The 24,195-nt window shown below is 32.2% G+C and overlaps 1 protein-coding gene across 3 annotated transcripts; it reads right to left on the bottom strand.

The window, feature by feature from the left end:
- Positions 1-2,967: 2,967 nt before the first annotated feature.
- Positions 2,968-23,973, bottom strand: LOC106054991 (protein bicaudal D-like). 3 transcript variants are annotated; one of them, XM_056026055.1, is made up of 13 exons: positions 23,615-23,973; positions 18,069-18,284; positions 17,737-17,862; positions 16,264-16,564; positions 15,891-16,024; positions 15,104-15,313; positions 14,808-15,008; positions 12,460-12,768; positions 12,157-12,306; positions 11,934-12,053; positions 11,308-11,757; positions 7,845-7,881; positions 2,968-4,709 (listed from the first exon to the last, which is right to left on the bottom strand). In XM_056026055.1, exons 1-13 carry the CDS (start codon positions 23,828-23,830, stop codon positions 4,636-4,638), a joined length of 2,544 nt encoding a protein of 847 aa, XP_055882030.1. In that variant the 5' UTR covers positions 23,831-23,973; the 3' UTR covers positions 2,968-4,635. The 3 variants fall into 3 exon arrangements, with proteins under 3 accessions (XP_055882030.1, XP_055882031.1, XP_055882032.1); XM_056026056.1 differs by lacking the exon at positions 7,845-7,881 and adding an exon at positions 10,280-10,404 and having other exon boundaries at positions 23,615-23,972; XM_056026057.1 differs by lacking the exon at positions 7,845-7,881 and having other exon boundaries at positions 23,615-23,972.
- Positions 23,974-24,195: the final 222 nt, after the last annotated feature.

The following is a 24,195-nucleotide window of genomic DNA, read 5'->3' as shown; positions in this document are numbered from 1 at the left end:
GAAAATCTTTAATCCACTGATGCAATGGACCATCAATGCCAAAATATTTTAACTTTTTAAGCAAACTTTGGTGGTGAACTTTGTCAAAAGCCTTGGAAAAATCTAGTAAGATAGCATCTATTTGCTCACTATCATCTAAACCTTTTGAAAAATCATCAATTAGTCCTATTAGTTGTGTTTCACATGATCTATATTTCCTAAAGCCATGTTGGTATGGAGTAAGGACATTATGTTTGTCAAAGTGGTTTATGATGTTGCTACATATTATGTGTTCTAGGATTTTACATGTGATGCTGGTAAGTGATACTGGTCTGTAGTTTCCTGGGTCAGATTTTTCTCCTTTTCTAAATAGGGGGGTGACATTTGCTTCTTTCCAGTCTATTAGTACTCTGCCCTGGTTAAGAGATGCCTGAAAAAGTATTTTGAACACTGGTGCTAGCTCATTGCTTAGTTCTTTGAGTAATCTAGCTGGATTACCATCAGGTCCAAATGCTTTATTAGGTTTGGGTATTAGGTTTGATGTTGGCTTATAGTTTTTGGATTCCCTTTTGTGTACTTCAGATCTATATCTCCTATGTTGTCTACTTGGTTCAATTTAAGTAATATGTCTTTTTCTCCTGGGGCTGAGAATGCTGATGCAAAGTATTTATTTAAGATGTTAGCTTTAGTTTCATTATCATTATGTGTTAAGTTATCTTCTTTTAATGGTGCTGAGCCTGTTGTTTCCATTTTCTTAGACTTAATGTATGACCGTAGGTTTTTGTTGTTACATTGTTTATGTATTCACTCTGCAGCTGTCTGCTTACTTTTTGGGTTAGGTGTTTAATTTTTATATACTTTTTTATAAACTCTTTCTGCCTTAGTTTCTTAATTTTCTATATAGGTTTTCCTTCTGTTTACAAAGCTTTTTTAATCTTTTATTAAACCATCATTTATTTATTTTGTTTGATGTGTATTTACTTGGAATATGATTTTCTATAATGTTTAAAGATAGTTTTTAATGAAATTCCATAGGTAATTGACTGGTTGGTTAATGTCTTTTTCTGTTAAGAATGTTTGTTGAAAGTTTAATGCAGCTTGTATAGTTGTGTTAAGTTGCATTTATTCCAGAGTAAGATTTTTCTTTTGGGTTTTGTATTTGCTACTGCTTTTATCTGTGTATTTTAATGATATCATGGTTTGATAGACCAGGAATAATATCATAATCTACTATTAATCCAGGTCTGTTGGTTAAGAAGAGATCTAATGTGTTGTTTAATCTAGTAGGTTGATTGATTATCTGCCCCATCCTTTATACAAATTTCACTATAACTATTGAAAATTTCTACACTATAAATTTCAGGATGTAGCCAAGTTTCTGCTATTATGTCTGGTTTCTCACTTTCTAATAAATTTTTTTAAGTCTGCTGTTTTGTTCCTAATGCTTTGAAAATTTATTACTTAGGTTTTAAGGTATTACTTCTTTAGTAGGTTTATTTAATGATGGTATTTTATTATTTTTAGCAGATTTAACAGGAGTGGATCTGGCTAGAGGTTGGTGAGTTTGGTTTGGGATGGTGTTTAGGATGTTGTATGGGTTAGAAGTGTCTGCATCAAAGAAGTCAAACAGTCCTGATGTAAACTGAGGTATAATACACGGTACACAGTGCCACAATGCGTCTTTGTTGCCTAATGCATAATATAGAGGTGTATTCATTTTGAGACATGATGTGTGGTACCATTCATCACAAGTGTTACATTGAATGGCTTTCTGTTTCATGTTGCATCTATCTTTAGATCTAGGTCCTGGGTTTGATTCTACATCTCCTGCTATTAATATTAAGTATATGTATTTATTTTGTCTGTTTTTAATTGAGAACTTCCATTTGTGATGGGTATTCTTCTTTAATGCTATGGATGTGTATGTTAGATTTTTTTTGAAATTGCATTGATCTATTGTGTGATGATTGGTAATGACTGTTTCCTTATTAAGTTTAGTGTTTATTGATCTAGATCTGTGTTCAATAATTATTGTGTATTTAGTAATTATCAGAATAAATAGCCAGAGCAATTTCATGATGGATGTTGTTTGGTTGTAGTTTTTAAAAGTCTAGTCTAAATCTAGTTTAAAGTTTACAAGGCTAGATATATATCTACCTGTAGAACTAACTATATACATATAGTATATTACTATTAGTTATTATTAGTAAAGTAAGTATTAATATTAGTACCAATTAGTATTCAGTAGTGGAACAAAGTAGTCCTAAACTGAAAGTTGTTAATTCAAATTAATTAGTGGAAATAATGCTGAATTAAGTTATATCTATAATTTAAAGATATTGGTTTATTAAATAGCTTTTTAAGGAATTTGGTTTGATTTGAATACAAGAAAACGAAATTTAACTCATCTTTGATAATTGTAAACACAAAGCCGACATCTTGTCAAGATGTTCCTCAATTTATAATTTTCCAGTCTTTGGTGTAATTTGGTGTAAAGATTTGGGCAGTGCTCATTCCATTTTAGCTTGTTAATTTCATTTTTATAATAGCCAAAAATAAAAGAAAAATCACTTCTAAACAATGGGGCTCAATACAGCAACAGATACTTTTCTTTTTTTTTAGAAAGCTTATATCCCATAAACTCACTCTGTCTTGTAATAAGTTTGTACACATTATTTCTCTACACAATCTGGCATTAAGCTGAAATATTCCACAAAGTGTAAAGTGGCAGCTTATATATGTGTATTGTAATTATAAAAAGCTATGAAGCATTCTTTAAATGATTTATACTTATAAACTGCCAATGTGAATTCAATTCTACTATTATAAGTTGTACGTTTCCTGCACGTTAGTATTCTTAATTTTTAAATTAATTCATTCCTATAGAAAATAAAAAAAAATAGTTGAAAGTGAGAAAGTAACATTTATGCAGTATTGTTTGTAAGTTGAACCTTCAAAGGTTAAAATCACAGAAAGAAACAAGACAAAGAATAATGTACCATTTAATTTAGCAGAAAAAAATGTGTATAAAAAGCATTAACTAGCCAGAAGAAAACACAAATAATTCTGTTTTTTTTTCCCCTTATCTTTTTTTCTTTCCACACTGACTTGTTTCAACTCAAATGTTGTAGACAATATTAACTAAAACCATTATTTATGAAGCGACACACAAAAACATAATTATGCCATAGATAAATATATGAAAGACTAACAATGTATTCCAGTGTTGCCAATGCAAGCAAAGAGATTGTTGGATACATATCAGCGAAGTGTGGGATGAAATGAACTATTGCTCTCTACTCCGATCATTAGCATAAAACAAGACAACGTAAAATGGTTTAATATTTGTTTTATATATAAAATCTATGTATATACAAGTAAAGCAGCAAACATTAAATGATTCTAACAATTTTCTTTCCAATGTGGAAAACAATGAAATGCTTGATTAATTAAAAAAAACAACAAAAAAACAATAAAAACTAATGAGAGCATTATAAAAAAACCTAGATCTAGTGCATTTTGACACTTGTTTTAAACATTGCACATGCTCCCTTAGTAAGTAAATGCTTTTATACTTTAACCTAAGTTTTAAACATATATGTAAAGAAGTTTAAAGTGTAAACTTGATTATTATAAAGGAAATAAGCATACCTCTTGAACCACTACTGAGATTGCGTTGATTGTAATACAAAATAAACACTCCATAAAATAAAACTTTATATATTAAAATGATTAAAATAAATATAATATATTTATAGATATTAAATGGAGTATCTGTGAAAGAACAGTTCTTAAATCATTAAAAAAAAACAACAAAAAAAAACCTAGAATAAAATGACACACAATATGTACAGATCCACTGACTGAATGATTAGCTTAGCAACTGAAATTCAGTACCTAACTTTTAAACCACAGATATCACATATTGTCAATAAAATCCTTGATTTAATTTTACTTTAAAACAAAAGCTGGCTGCAAAACCTGGTGAATGACATTATAAACCAAAGTTAGCTGTAAAGAACACAACAGAAAAGAACCTGCGCTTTTGAAAATTATTATTTTGCTAAGGGCTGATTAAAGTGTCAAATTATATTGGTATTGTACACAATAACCCTAATTATATTAATACCTTAATGACAAACAAAAGTTGTAATACAAAGGTGCTACTAAGTGAGTATATAAAGTTTTAACCATTAATAGATATCTAGTCTTATAATATGTAACACTACAGATAAGAAAGTTTAAAGGGAAAAAAAAGTCTTTAGTTCCTGAGATATTCTGAACATTCTTTCCCACATCTGTACACTGAGTGACATAGACACTCCAGTCTATATAATCTCATTAACAAGGGCTTAACCTTGGCATATACTATCACATGAAATCATCTGTTCTAGTCTAGAGACTAGCAAACACACACATTTCAGAAACATCCAAGAGTTCTGGAATCAACTCTGCTTTTAAAGCAGACTGGTGCTTTGTTTTTTATGTATTTCATTTGATAACTTTGTGGAATGCACATTATGAGGGGACAGCATTCACAATGGAAGTCTTCAAGATAAGAAACGTTTGAACTACAGCAATGAGATGTTGAGGGAGAGTTTGAATTTTGAAACATATGGTCATCTGATGTGTTGATTTCTTGGTTATGCTGAATCATTACATACGATCCTCTGTGATGCTAGTGGTCATTGGCTGACTACTGCAACTGACTGGACTACAAGACATCAACTCTGTGAAATAAAAAATTAAAAAATGGTGAAAAACTTGGACCTAAAAATGTTTGAAGCATACAATTTAACAAAATCTGGGTTTTTATTTTAAAAGATAACGTTTAAAATTAACATATAAGTTTTTTTTTAAAAGTAGTTTTATGACAAAAAATATACATTCAACTAAATTTTAAGAAGATTATATTGTTAGCATGATTAAGAGATTTGAAGTTATTGTGCTTTTATCTGAGAGATCCCAAACCCAAGGGGATATCATTCACAAAAATTGTCCAGAATTGAAATGTATAAGAGTGAGACACAATAATTTGACAAGGGCAACTTGCTAGTGGTATCAATGAAATAGACAATCTAGAACAACATTAAGTGCCTATAATATCTAGAAGGTTTGAATGAAATTGTTTCAAGCATATAAATAATAAAAAAAAAACAAGCAATGTAATATTTATAAAAAGAATGCAATGCAATTTAGTTAATGCTGTTTTAAAAATCTGACAATTAGTTAAGAAAACTTATTTCAAAGCAAACAACATTCCTTGAACACATCATTGTAAAACGCATTGTGCCCATAAAATGAAAACAATTTCAAAAGAACATTAAATAGGCAAAGTGAAAAATTGACAATTCTCATTATGGTAAGAAATACAACACTGATCCAATATTTCTTAGTAAAAACATTAAAGAACATATTAAAATGATCTCATTTAATTGTTTTTTATGAGTAGCTTTTACCCAAAATGTGAATGCATCAATAATTAAAGGTCAATTTTAATATATTTCATTCAATAGTAAACTATTTTGTTTTCATTTCCCCAGATACATTATTAAGAGAGGAAAAAAAACAACAACAAAAAACAACACTTTAGGTACATACAAAGCCCTCTAGTTTTGGGGGTATTCAAGATAATTGTTCTGTCTTTTTCCTCTTACAAGACAACATTTGGAAATCTTTAAACTGGATAAAAGCTTTGTCTATATAATATATTAACAAGGCTGAAGGTTAAAGTTATTTTGTTTTCCTCCCTTCAGTTCTTAACTTGGGTAGGACTCTTACTTCTGGTTTGCTGACTTTGACCAACATGCTAAGTAAAGACATAACTGAGTAAGCCTCATATTGATCAGTACAACCAAAATAGTCCCCTCTTTCCAAACCAAATCATTGAAATACAACAAACTAAAAACTACTGCAACTCTAAGCTAGGCTACATCTAAGTGAATTGTGACTATATTAAAAACACTGACACAACTGATTACTAAGATTCAAGCGCAGCATATAAGAATATGGACTCATATACGTAAGGTACACATTTCCTATTACAAGATGTAATGCATGCTTTAATTACAAAATATATCAATGTAAGTAAGCACAAAGATCATTCTTTTTTAACAAAAGTCATGTTGTTTAAAGCCACTGTAATTCTCAATAAATATGAATAACCCATTAAGTAATGATCAACTGAGTCATATAACAAAGAGCTGGTAACCAGATTAAAACAATGTAAAGCTAGTCAGTATACACTTTGCATTGAAATGGTCACTTTTAAACTTTCAATATTTAGTCATTTTTTTCATTTTAAGGCGAAGACATGAACAAGTTAAAAAAAAAAAAAAGTGAAGCAATTCATTGTTGGTAGCCAACGATGCAAGTCACATCTGACTAAATGTTAAAGTTTGAAATCACATTCAAATAAGCAGTTCTCTGGATATTTAAAGAGCACATTGAATAGAAATGAACCCACTTAACCCACTAACAGCACTCAATCTTAAGTTTAATTAATGTTAAGGTGTAGGTAATGAAGATGTCTGAAGTGTATAGCAGATACAGTGAAACAGGAAATGATTATCTGGGGGGAAGGGGGGGGGAAAGAAAGAGGGTCTGGATAGATCCACATGGAAAGGTCCTGGATTGCATATGGCATTCATACTAAAAGTAGAAAGAGGGGTGAAAATGCAACAGCGTCTGGTGATTACAGATGCCCAACTTATGATTGCAGCTCTGTATCAAGGATTGGCTTCTTTAGTCACACGAGAAGTTACAAAGGAAAAAAATTGTCTCTCGAGACAAGTGTGTGTAAAGAAGGTTTTAACTCTTTCTCTCTCCTAATTGACTATGCCAACGTTGATTTGACTAAATTGATTTTTGGATTTCTAAACTTTAATTTGTATTGTGTAAAAAGACCATGCTTTCTTTTACAATTCAATACCAAATATAAAATTTTATGATAACAAACAAAAAAGTTATTGAAGTTTAATCATAACAGGATAGTGAAATACAAATGAGCAAAGCGAATAATACTATCGAAACGAGGAAAATAATTACAGAGATAAAGAGTTAAAACAGATTCTTCTTTGATGACTAAAAAAGTATTAATTGAAGCTTCAAAATACATTTAAAGAAGCTTAAAATTGCAAAACATCCGATTGATACCAGTACTTGAGAAATGAAAAAAGTTTTTTTATTAACTTAATCTGATATATTTACTAGTCTTCTCGCTGCTTTCTTTTGAATTGTTAACAGAAAAGTAGAAGTATCTAAAAACGCTTTCTTTGAAATTAGAAGCATGCATAAATGTTTAAAATAGTAATAACATTTCATTAATTTCCATGTTCCTATATATTGTTGACCAATAGGGGCTTTTACAAGCTTTTTTTGTATGCAAATACTAATTTAATTTCAGAGATCATATTTTTGTTTTTTGTAACTCTATTTTGACAACAGATGTAGCTGGGAAAGAGTGTGCATGTAAAAACGTCAGCTTTTGAATGGGCAGTTCCTTTTATTTGTATATGAACCTTACAGATGCTTTAGATAGTAAATAAATTACATGCAGAATTTAATTTGTCTTATTTTTTAACATCGTGACTGTGATTTGCTAATCAGAAATATCTAAATTATAGCAGTGAGCAACATTTCCTACAAAAAAATAGTATTTTGTTTGGAAAAAAACAAGGGCACTAATTCTTTGAAATAAAAACATATAAAGCAGTGCTGCCAAAAACTTAGCCAACTAAACAGGACACTAAAACACAAATTTAATTTCACCAAGTGTGGAAAAGAACACTTTGTTTTACAACTAGAGTAGAAATAAAAACGAAGAACAGTCATGCGATACAGATAGAAGAAGTGTGACTCTAGACCTGCAGGGAGACACAATTTACCCTTACTGGAGATACCCTATGGAGCAATGAAAAAACAAGTGCTCAAATTAATAAGGAAATGAATGAAAGGAATACATTTGTTACTAGTTTTCTCAACTGATCATAAAGTAGTAGGTTATAAAGAGACAATGGAATGATCAAAGAAAAAAAATCTAGATCACACAATTTTACATCACACAAATACAATTCAATATTATATAAACACAATTCCACATCACAATAACAAAACTACATTAAACAAACAATTCTTCATCCCACAAACAATTCATCAAACAAACACAATTCTAAACAAACAAACACAATATACATCACACAAACAATTCTTCATCTAACCAACACAATTTTACATCACACAAACTGTTCTACATCACATAAAGACAATTTTACAACATAGTTATAGAAACACAATTATATTTCCTGAAAATATCTACGTGGTGGTTAATAGTGTGGGCTGAAAATTTTACAATCCTGAAAATGATGAAATCAGCATTATAAGGTTATAAAAATGAGAGGAGCCACACTTTGGACACAAGGTAGATATACTACAACAGCGAAAATATATTTTGTATTATGAGAATATCAGTCTTAGTTTTTGATAGAAACTTAACCCAAGGAACGAAATAAAGAAAATAGGGAAAATATAGATTGTCACTGAAAAATAATGATTTCGTTCAGAATCTGATAATTCTTAAGTCTGAAACATTCAATGCATTATAGTTAAACATAATGCTCATAGTTCAAGTGAAAATATAACATTAAAAAACAAATAGGTTTATATTTTCTTATATGTTTTAAACTAAAAAATATATAAAGAAAAAATGATTTTGTTATTGTATATGACGAAGCCCCAACACCATTGAAAGCTTTCTTATACTTGTGTAAAAGAGAATTAAAAAGATACTAATACAAGAAACAAGAAAGAGACTTAACTGGCTGGTTGTGGCTAGAATGTGGCACGCACTGAACTATGTACATAACACATAGACAAGATAAACACACTCTTAGAAGTAAGTCATGATGGATGCTTGTACAAGCCACTCTTCAACCCAAGCCTGATCAAACTATTGTGAACAGGTTAAATTTACAACAAAACTGCAAGACAGAGAAAGAGCTGACAGACAGGGGCATACCAAGACTTTGTGGGGCTTGCAGTTAGCAAGGTTAGTCAAGATGACCAAACATTTTATTACATGCATTCAAACAAAAAATGTGAATAGTCTTTAATCAAGTTTGAAACAGGTTGAAATGCACCTATGCAATCTATTTTCCTTAATTCCCGGGCTCATTACCATGATCCGATGTCATTAGTTTTCCAAAGTTTTTTTTATTTGTCAAAGATTATTCCTTAGGTACTAAATTAAGAATATTTACACTTGGGAGTATTGAAGATAAATCATACAACTTATAATTCAGTAAAAATAGAACAAACAAATCTGAGGTTAGGTCTATTGTTTATACATTATTTTCCTAAACAATCATTGCTATAGGCTCTGCTCCATTGAATTTTTTTTTTTACAAAATACATATTTCTTAAAATGAGTGCTAACTATTGCAGTTTAAAGTAACAGTTAAAAGAAATGATTATAAATTAAGTCAGTTTAAATCTTTGGCATTTATTACATTAGTAAAGAGAAATCATTTTCATCTGTTCACCATTGTAGACTTAAAATCTCTCCTTCCACTCATTTGAATACAGAAAAGGTTGATATCTAATGATGGCATGACCTGCATGTTCTTTATTCTGAGCTCTATATATATGCCTTTGTTTACAGCTGTACTTGTTAAAGATCTTTGTAAAATTTTCCTAACTTTTGGTTACACCTTATCTAAAGATACTGATGTTTGGAATTTTCTATTTGAACCAAACATGGAACTTGATACAAAGTACAATGATTAAAACAAACCCCTTAACAACAGTAAGGTTTTCTAGATTTCTGGGTATGCCACTGCCAGTGTTTAAAGCTCACATTCAAAATGCAGGTTAGTAAAATATAAAAAGTAAATAGATGACAAGACCAACTGATAACTATGTAACACACAAATTTATAAAGTTTACTTTTATTTAAAATGGCATTATTTTTTTAAAGAAAGAAAATTTAGAATGCAGATCTATATATTTATTAGAACTTTAAATTCCCTCTTAATTTTTTATTTATGTATGATTAAGGAATATAATCTTCAAAATTTGATATGAAAGAAACAAATGATTGTGTTGCTTGTTGCACTCATTACACAGGGATCACTAAAGTGGGACAAGAAATGTGTACAGTGTACATGTTAAGTTCTAGGTAAGCACAATATGTACAAGTGTGTGAGCACGATCTCTACAGAATGTAAAAATAAAGAAAAAAGAATTTGAGAGGTTTCTAATTTTTTTTTTTTTTTCATATATTTGCTGCTGAATTAGAACTTACCCCTCCTACCACAGGAAACACTGACCCCTATACTAATAATCTCTTCGAAAGTTATGATAAGGGCGCCTGTAATGGCTGCCTGACTGTTCATCCTGTTGCTGGTGCTGAGATGAGGCTGATGCGTACTGGAAACACAATAGGTCACATGGTGTCACTAAACTACAAGTTCATGAAGGGAGGTAGGTAGTTCTAAGGGCCAATTATTATTTAAATACTGGTCAATAAAAAACACACATTGCTTTCTACAAAGTCATCAAAATAAACTTTTAACAAAAGAAAACTCAAAATGGATAAAGATACACTTAATGAAATTAAAACCATAAGATTAAAAATAAATAAATTGTGAGCTCTATCTGTGGTGAGGTCCATAAACTAAACATAAAATAAAGGTCACATGTAATATAAGGATAAAATGAAATGAAACAAATGTTTAGACAGATATGAGCATGTGTGTACATGTATACACAATACAAAAAGAACACATACATGAAACAACTAGGTCAATTGAAAAAGTTAATTCTGACAGCTCTTTCTCAAATCACTTTACTTTCATGCAATGAACTTCAAGAGATGACAAGACGATACACAAAGCTAGTGAGATAATTGTATGCACACTTGTGTCTTTTATTTTTTAATTTCATTTAAACTAAGAACCAACTGTATAGAACTGTGTCAACTAAAAAAATGTTATTCTTTCTTTCCAAAATGTTGCTTTATTGATGTTAATCTAATGCTTCTAATACTACGCTTTAAACAGAAGAAGTATTTATAAAAAAAAAAGGATTCTGCATATTTGATTTATAAAAAGTAATATAAATATAAATAATATAAATGATCTGGTTTGATAATTATTTTTTTTTGGAAAGTAATAAGCTGAAAATGTATTTAGTTTTGATCACATTAAGTAAATAGCTGGAACTAACATCTACTTTTAAAACAAGAGGCTTTGAAGGTGAAGAGAAATCAAAAGGGAACAGAGTTAAATACTCTAAAATACTTTTAACAGAAATGTAAAACAATTAATTTACCTTGGAATTGCCCATTTTGTTATTTCTAGGTGGACCCTGCCGCCTTGTGGTCATTGTTCGCCTCTCCCTGTCAAATTCAAGGTCTTCCAGCCTTTGTGTCAAGGCCAGTTTTTGCTGGATGGCCATACGTAATAATGAATTGAGAGTTTTCTTTTCTTCCTCTGCAGCAGACAGCTGGCGCTGCATTTCATCAAGCTGTGTGACATATTCATCACATCGCTGTGCAAACATGGCACGCAGAGAAGCAAATGTGGCTGCGTCCTCTTTTAGAGATTTCAGTTCATTTCTTAGTTTCATCATTGTTTCTGTCACGATAACTTTCTCATTCTCATACTTCTGCTTCAGATTAGCCAGTGCCACCTCAGCAGTGGATTTGTTGGCTTTAAGGACAGAGCGCAGTGTTGCAATTTGTTCTCTCTTTGTGGATAACATGGCCTTCAATTTCACCACCTAAAAAATAATACAGGCTTAGTCAGTGCATTTATTTGGAAAGATTTTAAAAATATCTTTTAAAAATTAATTTGTATTTTGTACAAAAAAATTTATTTAAAAAAAAAATTGTGCCTCTAAAAGCTACAATAATATACAGAAGTTACTGAAATGTATCTAACAAACAAGTCTACTACCTGCTCTTGCAGTTCATTCCTGTCATCCTCCCCATTTTCATCACCCCCCACATTACCCTGTTGCTGCCACTGTTTGGACATCTCCATTAGATGTTCAATGGCATGGCGTAGATATTTCACCTGAAACAAAGTTAGTTGATCTTTCAAGTATTAAGAAGTAACTGGATGAGGAATAATCATAAAAAAAAAAAATTAACTAGAATAATTTCTGTAAAATGATTACCTGGTCAACTATTGTTTCTGAAAGTGTTCCACAAGATGTTGGATCAGACTTACTGGGCGACTGATTAGATCTAAATTTTTTACCAGATTTTTTCTCACTAGACTTTGGTGTGGAAGCAGACAATGGCTGGGAGGGAAGCGTCTCATTTTCCTATGAAAAAAAAATCGTCTAAAATAAGCATTTCGCACTAACCCACTGTATGACTGCAGTTCTAGCTTTAAAAGGCATGAAGTATAACTTATTAGTTACAAAACCACCGAGTACCAACATGGTGCAGCAAACACACTTAAGAGCTTTAATTACCTTTTCAGTATCAACCACTGACTTGTTCTCAGATGAAGGGGTTATATCCTCGCTGGAGCCCAGTTCTCCTCTTATCTTGGCCCCTTTGGCATGGTCTAACATGACACGAGATGGTGTGTCCCCAGTCACCTGACACACTAAGTGATAGACCTGGGCTAGGTCTTCTGTGATGCATGTCAACTCTCCTTGAAGGCCCTCTAAGCTGTTCTTTGAGACAGCTGCTGCCTGAGTGGCCGCTTTGAGATTACACTCTTGGTCTTTGATGGTTTGCTCATACAAATCACATTTGTATTTTAACTCTGCAAGAGCCTGGAGACATAAGAAATAAGAATAAATATATGAACTATAATAGATAAAATAGTCTCTTGAAACAATTCATAGGGAAGAGTGAGATTAAGATCCTATGTGTCTAGACATTAATAAAGGTGCAGACGGGTAAGCATTGCACTTTCCCTAGCTAGGAATGGGTATCTGATAAGAGACGGATGAACACATGGGACAAAAGTCTCATGAATAAAATGCTGCTATTTCCACTAAACTCCAATCCACAATTTGCAAAACTACAGATGACTGCTTGAGCCCATCTCTTCATGGGCAGCTGAATGCTTCAGTTAATCCCTTCTTTTCAACCTTAAATGCTTCTATTTCTTGAGCTGATTAATGATATTAAAAACAAATTTTTATATTACAATTATTTTTATATCGAAGTTAATATTGTGAACTATTGTATTTCCTCAATGATAATGAATATATATTAATATCAATTAAATCCAAGATTGTAATTTCTTAAACTGACAAATGTGTGTAGATTTTAAAAGCTTGTCTTGCAAAAACTTTAATATCATGTACCTGAGTATGGACACTAAACAGGACAAGTGTTGGAGAAGTTAATTAAGCTTACAAATTTAGGGAAAACACTGTCATTGATAGCTACCATTTTTAAGCATGGTGGACTAACAGATATAATACAGGCATTTTACAAAACTTAGAACCTATATATCTTCTTCTTCTTCGTTCTCATTGTTATGTTGGAGTGTTCAGATGAGTAGACCAATACATGAGATGAACTGCGCAGTGGTTTCCAAATCAGGGAGCTCTCCATATAGTTTCCTTTCTATTGGGATGATTTGGGGCCAATGTCTTATACGGGCCTCTTGGTATAGAGAGCAGTTTTGGAGGACATGGTCTGCATTCTCTGGTGATACTCCACATGAGCAGATTTCACTGGTTCCAATTTTGAGCTTCCGGTACATGTGTTGTCGCATTCTGTTGTGTCCGGTCCTGAGTCGAAAGATTAGATGTTGGTCTTGTCGGGATAGCTTATAGTAAGCGTCATCTTTCTTGTGATTTGGATGAGAGCTCGTCCATTTCTCATTTATTTTATTTACGATTAATTTCTTCATTTCTTCTGGATAGAGCGCAGAGTTTATTATTGTGTTAGTTCTCTCACTCTTGGCGAGTGTGTCAGACTTCTCATTTCCTTCTAGTTCTATATGAGCTGGTATCCATTGAATTACAGTTTTTTTGCTGTTGTTGTTGAGCTTTGTAAGTGCTGTTTTGAGATTTTTAATATATGAGGAATCAGAGTTTTGCAGGCTTTGGAGGGTTGTTTTTGCATCGGTTAGAAAGACAATCTGAGTGTGTTGGGAACTTGGATGATTTGCTAGCATGGTAGCAGCTAGTCCTAGTGCTTCCCTTTCTGCTCTGTGACTGTCAGAGAGCTCTCCAAATGCAATGGATTTTTCTAATTTTCCTCCATCTGGCCATTCGATAAGTATTCCAGCTCCTCCATTTGTGGTGGCTTTATGGGTTGAGCCATCCGTGTAAACTCTGATCCACTGATTGCTAGGATAATTGGTATGTAGAAAACAGTTCACTATTTTCTTAAGCTCTGTTGGTCTGTAATCAGATTTTCTTTTTATGCTTTCAATATGGTCCCTTATAGTAGGAAGAGAGCTTTCGTCCCAGGGTGGAGATTCATTATAGTGTATCGAGGATTCCAGAGTAATTTTTTGAAAATGGTGTTTCTTTTTTAGGTTTAGATACCTATATATGAAAGTAGACTTTTATTTAACTGAGAACATCAATGTTTTATCACAAAATTATCCATAGCAGTAGTCTATATGATCTTAGCTGTGGCCAGAGTGATAAGTGGCTGGGTATCTGTACTGAGTCACTTCTTAACATTCAAGAGAGCTAAAAGAAGCCTTGGTATCAGTGTTTTTAGCTAATTCATATGAGGTCCCCACATTTACCATGCAAAACTACCAGCAATGAAAAACTTTTCAAAATGTCTTACAAAAATTTCTTTTCAAAACAAAAATGTATAGTAAATAAATAAAATGTACCTGCTCAATATCAGGATTTCCAACTATTGCATTTCTTCCCTGTAATCGACCAATTTCAGCCTGGAGGTTTCCTATTTCTCTCATTGCTGTTGTGTATTTCTTTTCATTTTGTTGTAAGTTTTGTTTCAACTCCAGCAAGGCCTTCCTGTCTGGATCAGTTTCATCAGCTATTTCAGCCAGCAGTCCTTCATCATAAGAGACCTGTGACCAGTCAAAACATTTACAATAACACACCTATTTGTGAATACTTCACTTTAACTTGGCTAAATGGATGAGTATAAACATCAATTCTTTACCTGCAGATCATTTGGAAGCATCTGTCTCTCGTGCATTGCTGCAACATGAGCAATGGTTGCTTTGAGGTGATCAGCTCTATCTTTTTGTTCAATAAGGTCTCTTTGAGTGTCTTCAATGAGCTTCTTGGCTTCATCAAGAGCTTTTTGAAGTTCCATTTTTTCTGATTCAGACTGTTCCAAGAGATTTTCTAGTTTACCGACTTCAGTAATCTGAGATTAGACAAATAATTTTGAATTATGTATTTAGCAAAGTCCTATTTTTAATTTATATTTTTTGCTAATCTTTAAGCTGACATAAATAATTTGTTTATAAAGTTTGCTCATAAGAAACAAAACATTTTCATCTGTCATTACTTAGAAGAAAAAAAAAAGGTCAAATATGTAGCTGATCCCTAGTGTAAGCTTAGACCACATAGGAGGGGCCTCACTGGCTACAACTGTAATGCCATGCCATAAGGCTTAAAGAGTTAACCTCAAGAAAAGATCAAGAATTGCAGTGGGATGATCATCTCCTATAGGGACCTCGTGAAAATGGGTTTTTACCAAGACTTGTACTCAGCATTTCTTTCTATAAGTAAAAAAGATGAGGCCCAAAAAGAAAAAAATCTTGAATAAAAAAAAAAGGCTGGTGCTATTGCAAAATATAAAAAAATATACACAGAAGCAAGAGCTTTGGGTGAATGTGTTAAACTTACATAGCAAAAAAAATTGGAAGCATTAGATATTAACATGTTTTGATTAAAGAGCATATAGAAATTAGATTTCATTAGTAATCTGCAGTGCTGACCTGAATTTCACTTAAAATATCTCCAACTGTACCAGGTCTTGGAGTTGGTGCATCTGAGCTTTTCTTGCCAGGGAATGAAAAATCAGCTTCTATTCTCTTTAATGCTGGGTGAACACTACCATCCATGTCTTCTTCTGAAAATTGATAAAAAAAAAACTTGGGTAAATTTTTTCCCAAATAATAGCACAGATAGATATTATCCTCATTTTACTAGCAAATATAAAACTTTTTAAGATATAATGACCAAATTGTAAGTAGTAGAGAAAAAAAGGGAAATATTTAGTTGGAATAATAATTAAATAAATACTGGATTGCAAAAGCAGTTTGAGTATAAATATAAAATATGTGGAAGATGATCAAACTGAAAGTGTACCGTGATCTGTATGATGATTGAAGTTCAACACCTCACTTAGACCTCCAAAATGAGCCAAGTTGCTCAAGTTAAACATTGACTCTTGAGTGATCCGGTGGTCCAACTCTTTCTTCAAGCCGTGCTTCTGCTCTCTTTCCTGGGCAAGGGAAGCAAGAGCCTCCTCAAGCTTCTTCTCCACAATGCTCTTTAGTCCAGCCATTTCATCTAGCTGCATGACAAGGTCTTCCAACTCTCCTTGAAGTCTTAGAGTCTCATGTTTGCTGGACTCAAACTCCACCTGGTTCTGTTTTAGCTGAGATACCTGAAAAGCAAACCAAGAAAACAAGTTAAGGTTAAAGCAACAGGAATAAGAAAATAATACTTTATTAACATTTACAAACCTCAGTACATTCATGTTCTCAGGGGCTTTTTTTTATTATAAACAATATATGCAACAATAAATCTCAGAAATTCTCAAAAGAAAAAGGTGCTAAATATAACTAATTTGTACTTATGTATGATGAAATTTAATTTCAACTGCTTTAACTTAGTGACTTACTATACTAGAACAGCTAAAAATAGCTCAGGAATTTCCAGAAGAGCCTTTAATAAAGTGATTTGAACAACAAGTTGTATACTTTCCTTCCCTTTCTATCAAGCATAAGACAAATATACATAGATATAGATATGGGACATGTCTTAAGTCAAAATGAAGAATGCTTTGCAAAAAGCAGCATTAATATGGAGGCTGAGTTGGGGAAAAAAGAGACAGGTTGCCTAGTAGAGCTAGCAGTCGCTCTTTCATGGAAGACCTAAAAGTAGTAATGGATACCAGTTGGGAAGAGGTAAATGGTGTCAAGTACCGATATAAATAGGAGAGAGAAAAATGGTTGAGGCATTAAGTTGAAAAGTTAGTTTTAAGGATTTAGATGTGTCAATGCAATTTTATTATATTACATTATCAAAATTAGAGATACTATCTGCTCATTTATGAGTTGAGTTTAAATTTTCTGAACAAGATATAATGAGCTCTTCTTATATGACAGTTTAAAAAAAACTGCTGCAAGTGGTCCCAATGTATTCTGATGCATTAGGAGTCTACCGTAGAAGCTAATGGATTAAGCATGTAATGCAACTAGATCTAAAGATTGTGAATCTGTATTGGAGATTTTGTTACATCCATCCAAAGGATATAATGAGATAATAACCAAGATCAACACTGCAAGAATTCAAAACTGAAAGGAAACTTAGCCTCTACAAAAACAAAATGTCTATATTTACTAGATCTATTATTCTTAATTTAATAATTTATTTTTAGTTTAAAAGGCTTATACAGAGTTTAAAGTATGACAATAGCTTCTGGTATAGAATGTAGCCTAGCCTAACCATTTAAAAAACAGTAAAACAGCAAAGGTTTCAAATTACCTAAGTGCTTGCAAACAATTTAATGCCATCTAAGGTTAAGCTTTGTTCAACCATCCCAAAAAGACTCACCTGCTTTTGCAGAGATATATTTTCCTCCTCAAGCTCTGCATAGTCTGTTAAATTTCTATTTTCACGCACTTTATATTCTCTTAAGTCATGCCGCATTTGTTGTCTTTGGTTTTCTAGAAGTTCGATCTGAGAATAAACGAACAATGTGGCTTTAAAGTAAGCCTGGATTGAAATTATTTATAATACATAGCTTCAATAAACTTTCTAACACCCTAATGATGCATTGAGCAAACTCTGCAATAAAAAAGTTGTAGTTCCTGCAGTTAGTTGGCAACTTTCATTATATGTAATAAATAGGTGAAAACAGAAAATGATAAATAACAAACAAATACCTGATGATTTAACTCAGCTAGCTCCCCAGAAAGTCTCTCATTCTCACTTGTTATTCTTGTCAAGTTTTGTCTAGTTGTCTTGAGATCCTGTTCAAGCTCTGTGATGGAATACTGATAATTCTCCTCTCGCTGAGCAGTCTCTTCCAAGAATTTCTCCTCCTGGTGCACTCCACTCTCATGGTGCTTTTTGAAGGTGCTGTGATGTTTATTTAGAGCCTTGAAATAACAAAAGATTCAGACAAAAAAAAATAAAATTAAATCCTGATTAAACAAGATGATGAGGAGAGATTTGTGTAAAAACTAACCCATGTGGAGCAGTTATACTCACAAAATGCACTAATTTCCAGCTCATGCCTAAAATGGGTTCACAAAAAATACCATGAATGAATCGATATCTGATCATTGTTATCATTAACAGACTTTGTAAAAAAAAAAACAACAACTTTGTTAACTTGTTTTGTAATCTGTTAGAGTTGGGGTCTTGATCAGCTGGTGTAATTGAATGTAATGGACATATATATATATATACCTTTTATAATGTGTAGTAAGTTGAAGTAATAAAAAAAAAAGATGAAATAATAATAAAGCAAAGGTGAACATTCCTGGCTATAGTAACTGAACAATCTTACAAAATCTCTTACATTTTTACTAACAAAATGAATACATAGTTGAATAAAATCAAAAGAATGTGCTTGTAAAAGATGATAAATAGCCACTGCTTGTATTTTGAATAAGATGAAGACCTTAGTCAAATCGGATTTCAAATTCTGCCTTTTTGTTTTCAAAAGCAAAGCACAAAAAGCCTCTTTCACCTAGTTTAAAAAAAGTGCAGACTTACTTTTGCACCATTTCAAGCACGAGGAGGCATTGGTAAAATCTTATTTTCAATAGGACTTTTAAATTAGAGATCTAACCATGACAAACAGACAGACCAACCAAAAAGTAGTCTTCCTGAAGGAGCTGGCAAAACGCTCGTGTTCTATTTGAAAATCTCACCATCAAGAACATGAAAAGAATTAATCAAATTTCACCTTTTTTTTGGTTAAAGGCTTTTTGTGATTATGACAATGACAATTCCCCACCCCACCCCCTGATCAATATTTGTTTGGTATCTCAAAGTGAAGAAAATTTTAACACTATTGTTATAGTTAATACTATTGCACATAAAACAGGTTTGAATGGAACAGTTTGACATGACATTGACAGATTTCTTTCCCTTCATCATAGATGACTACAACACTTTTCAAATTATATATCAGGCAAATAGAGGCATAAGAAGGATTAAAGTTGTGTCCTACTAAATGTAACTAATTAAACATTGTATTCTTCTTTATTTTCCCCATTTAAATGCAAATATTCTTGTACTATCTGGGAGTGGGCATCTAAAAGTAACTAATAAGGCACACATACATATTTTCATAAATTAACTTCTTTTTAAAGTTAGCACCCACATGCAGTTAAGTCCACACTAGATGAATGGGCTTGTCAAGTCAATGATTACCATAGACAAACAGGTTTCCCTTCCCACTCCAAAGAAATACTTTCTTCAACACTGAGCACTTTTTTTTTTTTAACAACTTTACCTTTAATTCAAAAGAAAGAATTTTTTTAAAAAAAGTAAAATAGCATTGGAAAATTGTGTCATTTAAATGTCAATCTTTTTGTGTTGAACTTTATATATCTATCTACATATATAAAACCATACCAGTAAAATCAATGTATGAATGATGTCATTTATTTATAAATACATTGTCCAATCTTTATGAATGCATACACCTAGATACAAAACAAGATTTTCAATATAATAAAATATCACTGACACACACACACTAGGCCTGCTGTTTATGCATTTATATAGAGAGATGATCTATTTCAAATAAATTTTTGAATTTACTGTTACCCCAACCAAACATTTTGAAAAGTGTATTAAATAAAGTTACTTTTTAAGTTACTATTAAAGTTTTTTACAATACAGTGCTAAAGATTTAAATCTGTCCAAAAACAAAATGATCAGCTAAGCAATAAAAATAAGTGATAATTATTGCTTAAAAAATAAGGGGGTGGGGGGAATAGATAGAAGAGATGATGAATTATAATAAAAAGGTGAATAAAAGATTGAATGGGATAAGTCAAGCAAGACTTGAGACTTAAGACACTGTGATGGGGGAGAGAAAAGAGATGTTAAAAAAAAATGTGAAAGACTAGCTGATCAGCCAGGGAAAAGAAAAAATATGGTGGACTGGTTGAATGGTATGGTGGGAACAACTAAGAAGAGATGTAAAATGTTGAGATTTATCTGAGTGTATGTATTTATACTTTTACTACAGTAAATATATTTCACCTTTCAGTATCAAACTAAACCAAACAAGTGTGTCCAAATCAGTTTTTAACAACTTAATTTGAAAACTAAAACAAGTCATGAAAAATAAAAGGTTAGAGGTCATGCTCAGCCACTACATACACTGTGAGTGGTCTTCCCCTTTAGGAATACAGGAGTGGCTACAGTTACAATCTATTTTTATCTTTCTATTCACAGTATCAGTAGAGTTTAAATCTGAAATTTAGGCCCAGTTTAAATGACTTTATATTATATAATGTGTTATTTTCAAACAATTTATTCACTATTACTGTCTCCCACTTCTGTTTAACCATTAAAGTGCTACATTGTCCTAATAAAGTCTTCTTTGCTTCATTGTGTGCAGCCCTATTGTAATTTGCTATTAGAGCATGGAATGGGTTGCCTGAGTCAGCCAGGAAAACTAATGACTTGGCAGAGTTTAAGTCATTGATTAGCATGCATGACTAGATTGACCTAGTGACAAAAAAATCTTCTTTTTTTAAAAAGTATTTTATAAGAAGATATAAATAAGATATTTGGTCCCATTGCCACACAAAAGTTTGATTTCTTTTCAAGGCAATGATTCCCCAGGCTTCAGTGAGACAAAGTGAACTCATTTAAGAAGAAAAATATTCTTCCCAGTTTTACTCAATTATTTATCTATATAGAATCTATAACATATTTCTATTACTGATGGTTGCCTGGTCGTGCGGTTTGCGCGCTGGACTGTCGTTCACATTTATCGATGGTCGAGGGTTCAAACCCTGCCCGCTCCCATCCCCCGTCGTCCTGCGGGAGGTTTGGACTAGGAAGTAATTATCTTCAACTCTGAAGGAACATCCGAAACATGTAAAACATTTTACAAACAAACATTTTACTCTCTGTTTATTTTCAGTTTTATACATTACTGGAGCTAAAGACTCACAAATACAAATATTTTCATTGTCTGCCACTGTTAACTAAAAAGAAGTTTAGTCTTATTCAATGGTATGGAACTTTTACTCTATATTATGGCTATGCATCATTGGAGCATAAAGCACAAGTTCAGTCATTGTATAATACTGTCTAAACTGGTTTTGTTTCATATCCAAGCTTTAAAACCTGTTTTAAACTTTTACTATCCTGACTTAGTCCAATGGACATATATTTTAATTTTTAGTTAATTAGAATTTAGAAGTAGCAATACTTTCTCAAAAAATCGTATTAATTCAGGATTTGTTCCCATAATCTTGGATACTGGAATGTTAGATTAGTATTATAAGTATATGAATAGGAAAGTTATCTCAGACAATAAAAAATGGAGAAAGCTGGAAGAGACAATGGCCCAATTCTCTACTGAAATGAAATTCTATTTTGGGACAGGATTATATAGTGCTAATGCTTGCCTGTTTATGGACATTGAGAATGTCCATAAAAGATTTCTAACAGAACTGTTAAGAAATGAGACCCATAGTTGTTAAATATAATTGTAAATCAATCACACAACTACTGGTTTGTCTTTTGATTACTTTTGAATCCTATTTAAAATTTTAATTAACCCACAAATGTTCACAATTTATTTCATGTCAACACATTTTTCCTACTTTTTCTCCTCTGGTGCTTGAATGAAATGTATGAGTTAGGCAGTTGGTACTTTTGTTTGCTTGTGAAACTGAGAGGGGTATTTTGTCTCTGTTTTATTATTGTGTAAGAAAAAAAGTAATTTAATAGATTTCCCTAAATTTGGATATATTGTAGATGTAGTATTACTAGTTAGCATTGTGGAAGAATATCATGGTACAGTGTCATAGATATTATATAAATCATTCATTCTTGGTGTTGATTCTTGCGCCTCTAACAAAGGTGCTAATACATCATTCATGAATAAATTATATATATACATGGTGCGTCAAAAAAACAATTGATTTCCCATTCTAAAATGTACGGAATCAGTGTTGACTCGTACTCAGCAATGTATTGATCTGAAGGCCACCAGTTTGAACATTACTCATATTAATCAAATGTATTTTTCCAATTGGACATTAAACTTTCCATGTCCAGAAATTTAGCATTGTAGAATGGGAAATAAATTGTCTATGACAGTTCAAAGTGTGTATACATTTTTTTGACACACCCTGTATATGTATATGTGTGTATCTATCTATATCTATATCTATATATATATATATATATATATATATATGTATGTCTATATATATATGTATATCTCTCTATATATATATATTATATGTATATCTCTCTCTCTCTCTCTCTCTCTCTCTCTCTCTCTCTCTCTCTATATATATATATATATATATATATATATATATATATATATATATATATATATATATATAGATAGATAGATAGATATATGTCAATAAATTGGAATTATCAAGTCTAAGTATGGAAGTAAGAAGGAAAGAACTAAGACATCTCCAAATAATATGGTGCTTGACAAGCGTAAATGTTTTTTTTTCCAAACAGGAGGCAGAGTTCTTTACAACAGTGTTTTTATTCTATATGGCATGTAGTGAGGAAGAAAGAAAAAGCTAGTTTATTTGTCCCATCCGCTAAGGCCATTGCTCATAAGAATCACAAACTGTTGTGGTGGCCTTTGTGTGGTCTTCATACAAAAAAGATGCAAGAACTGCAATCTGAAGAAGAATATAAACACGTGCATGTTAAGCGTTCATCGCCGGTTAGTCCTTGACGAGAAGCAATTAGTAAAGCTATTGACAGCAGCAGTCAACATTTGCGCTTTTTGTTTTATCGACCATAGGCAGGCACAGGCCACAGATAAAGTCATTCTTCACATGTTAAGGGTTTTTTTCTTCATGAAACTTCAGTTCAGTTCTTTAATATTAATTAAGTGGCCGTTAATGGCCTTATCAACCTACTAATTTTGCATGAAACATCAACAAACTAGATGACTAGATTAATAATTTCTGTTACAGCAGGGGCCCCTAGCCTAAGGCTAAGGTGTTGGCATTATTATGGGGTGGTTGCCTCACTCTCCAGCCTACTCTGAATCAGTTATGAGCGCCCCTGATATTTACCAACTCATTGACTCATCTCAAGAATTATTCAACATATGATTATAAATCATATCAATCATAATGACAATGTCACAAGTAGAAGAGTCAGAGTAGTGAGTAGATTCTAAAGACTAGTTTTTGTGTTAATTTATCTAATCTAACTTAGTGTTGTTGTTGTTTTTTAAACTAACCTCTTTGGCGCATTCAAGTTCTGTTCGTGTTGTCTCAAGTTGGGCCTCTAGGTCTTCAAACTGTTGCTGTAATTGTTGCTTTTCTTCCAAGACGGCGAGACCATACTCTGCTGCTTGTAATTTTTCCCTTGTAGTTTCTGTTAATTCTTTAGTTAACCTTTCCACTTCGGCGTGCAAATCCTCCATGGATAAAAGACCACCACCAGGAGACTCCATGTCTCTTAAACGGAATTTAAAATTACAAAATGTTTTTAAAGAATCGTCGACAACGGAGTCGATCGTCCATTTCGATCCAATGATTAACACAGGTTCGCCATTTTTTCCCTCGATTTATTATGCAGCAATGTCGATTGTCACGTGACGCAAATATATTTCCGGATATTTGTGCAGTTAGTGGGGGGGTGGGAAACAAACTAGATCTACAATATAGATTAATTTTAGATCTAGATTTCTAGATATATTAGATCTAGATAGTAGATCTAGACTCTATCTGCAACGTTGTTATACCCTTTTAGTCTTTGGATTAAGTATAGGACTTAGACTATGTCATAGTACATTTTAAAGCTGAGCCAGTTTGTGGC

The sequence above is a fragment of the Biomphalaria glabrata genome, chromosome 4 (genome assembly GCF_947242115.1).
Source record: "Biomphalaria glabrata chromosome 4, xgBioGlab47.1, whole genome shotgun sequence".
NCBI lineage: Eukaryota > Metazoa > Mollusca > Gastropoda > Planorbidae > Biomphalaria > Biomphalaria glabrata.
The sequence above is the reverse complement of the archived record's forward strand: the minus strand, read 5'-3'. Positions and strand labels throughout refer to the sequence as shown.

Excerpts from the sequence above, each read along its gene's own strand:
- LOC106054991 (XM_056026055.1), bottom strand. The coding sequence starts at position 23,830 with ATGGAGTCTCCTGGTGGTGGTCTTTTATCCATGGAGGATTTGCACGCC. Across the intron at positions 16,565-17,736 it reads ATATATCTCTGCAAAAGCAG|GTATCTCAGCTAAAACAGAA; the intron begins GTGAGTCTTTTT and ends TTTGCTTTTCAG. Across the intron at positions 12,054-12,156 it reads CAGAAACAATAGTTGACCAG|GTGAAATATCTACGCCATGC; the intron begins GTAATCATTTTA and ends ACTTTGTTTCAG.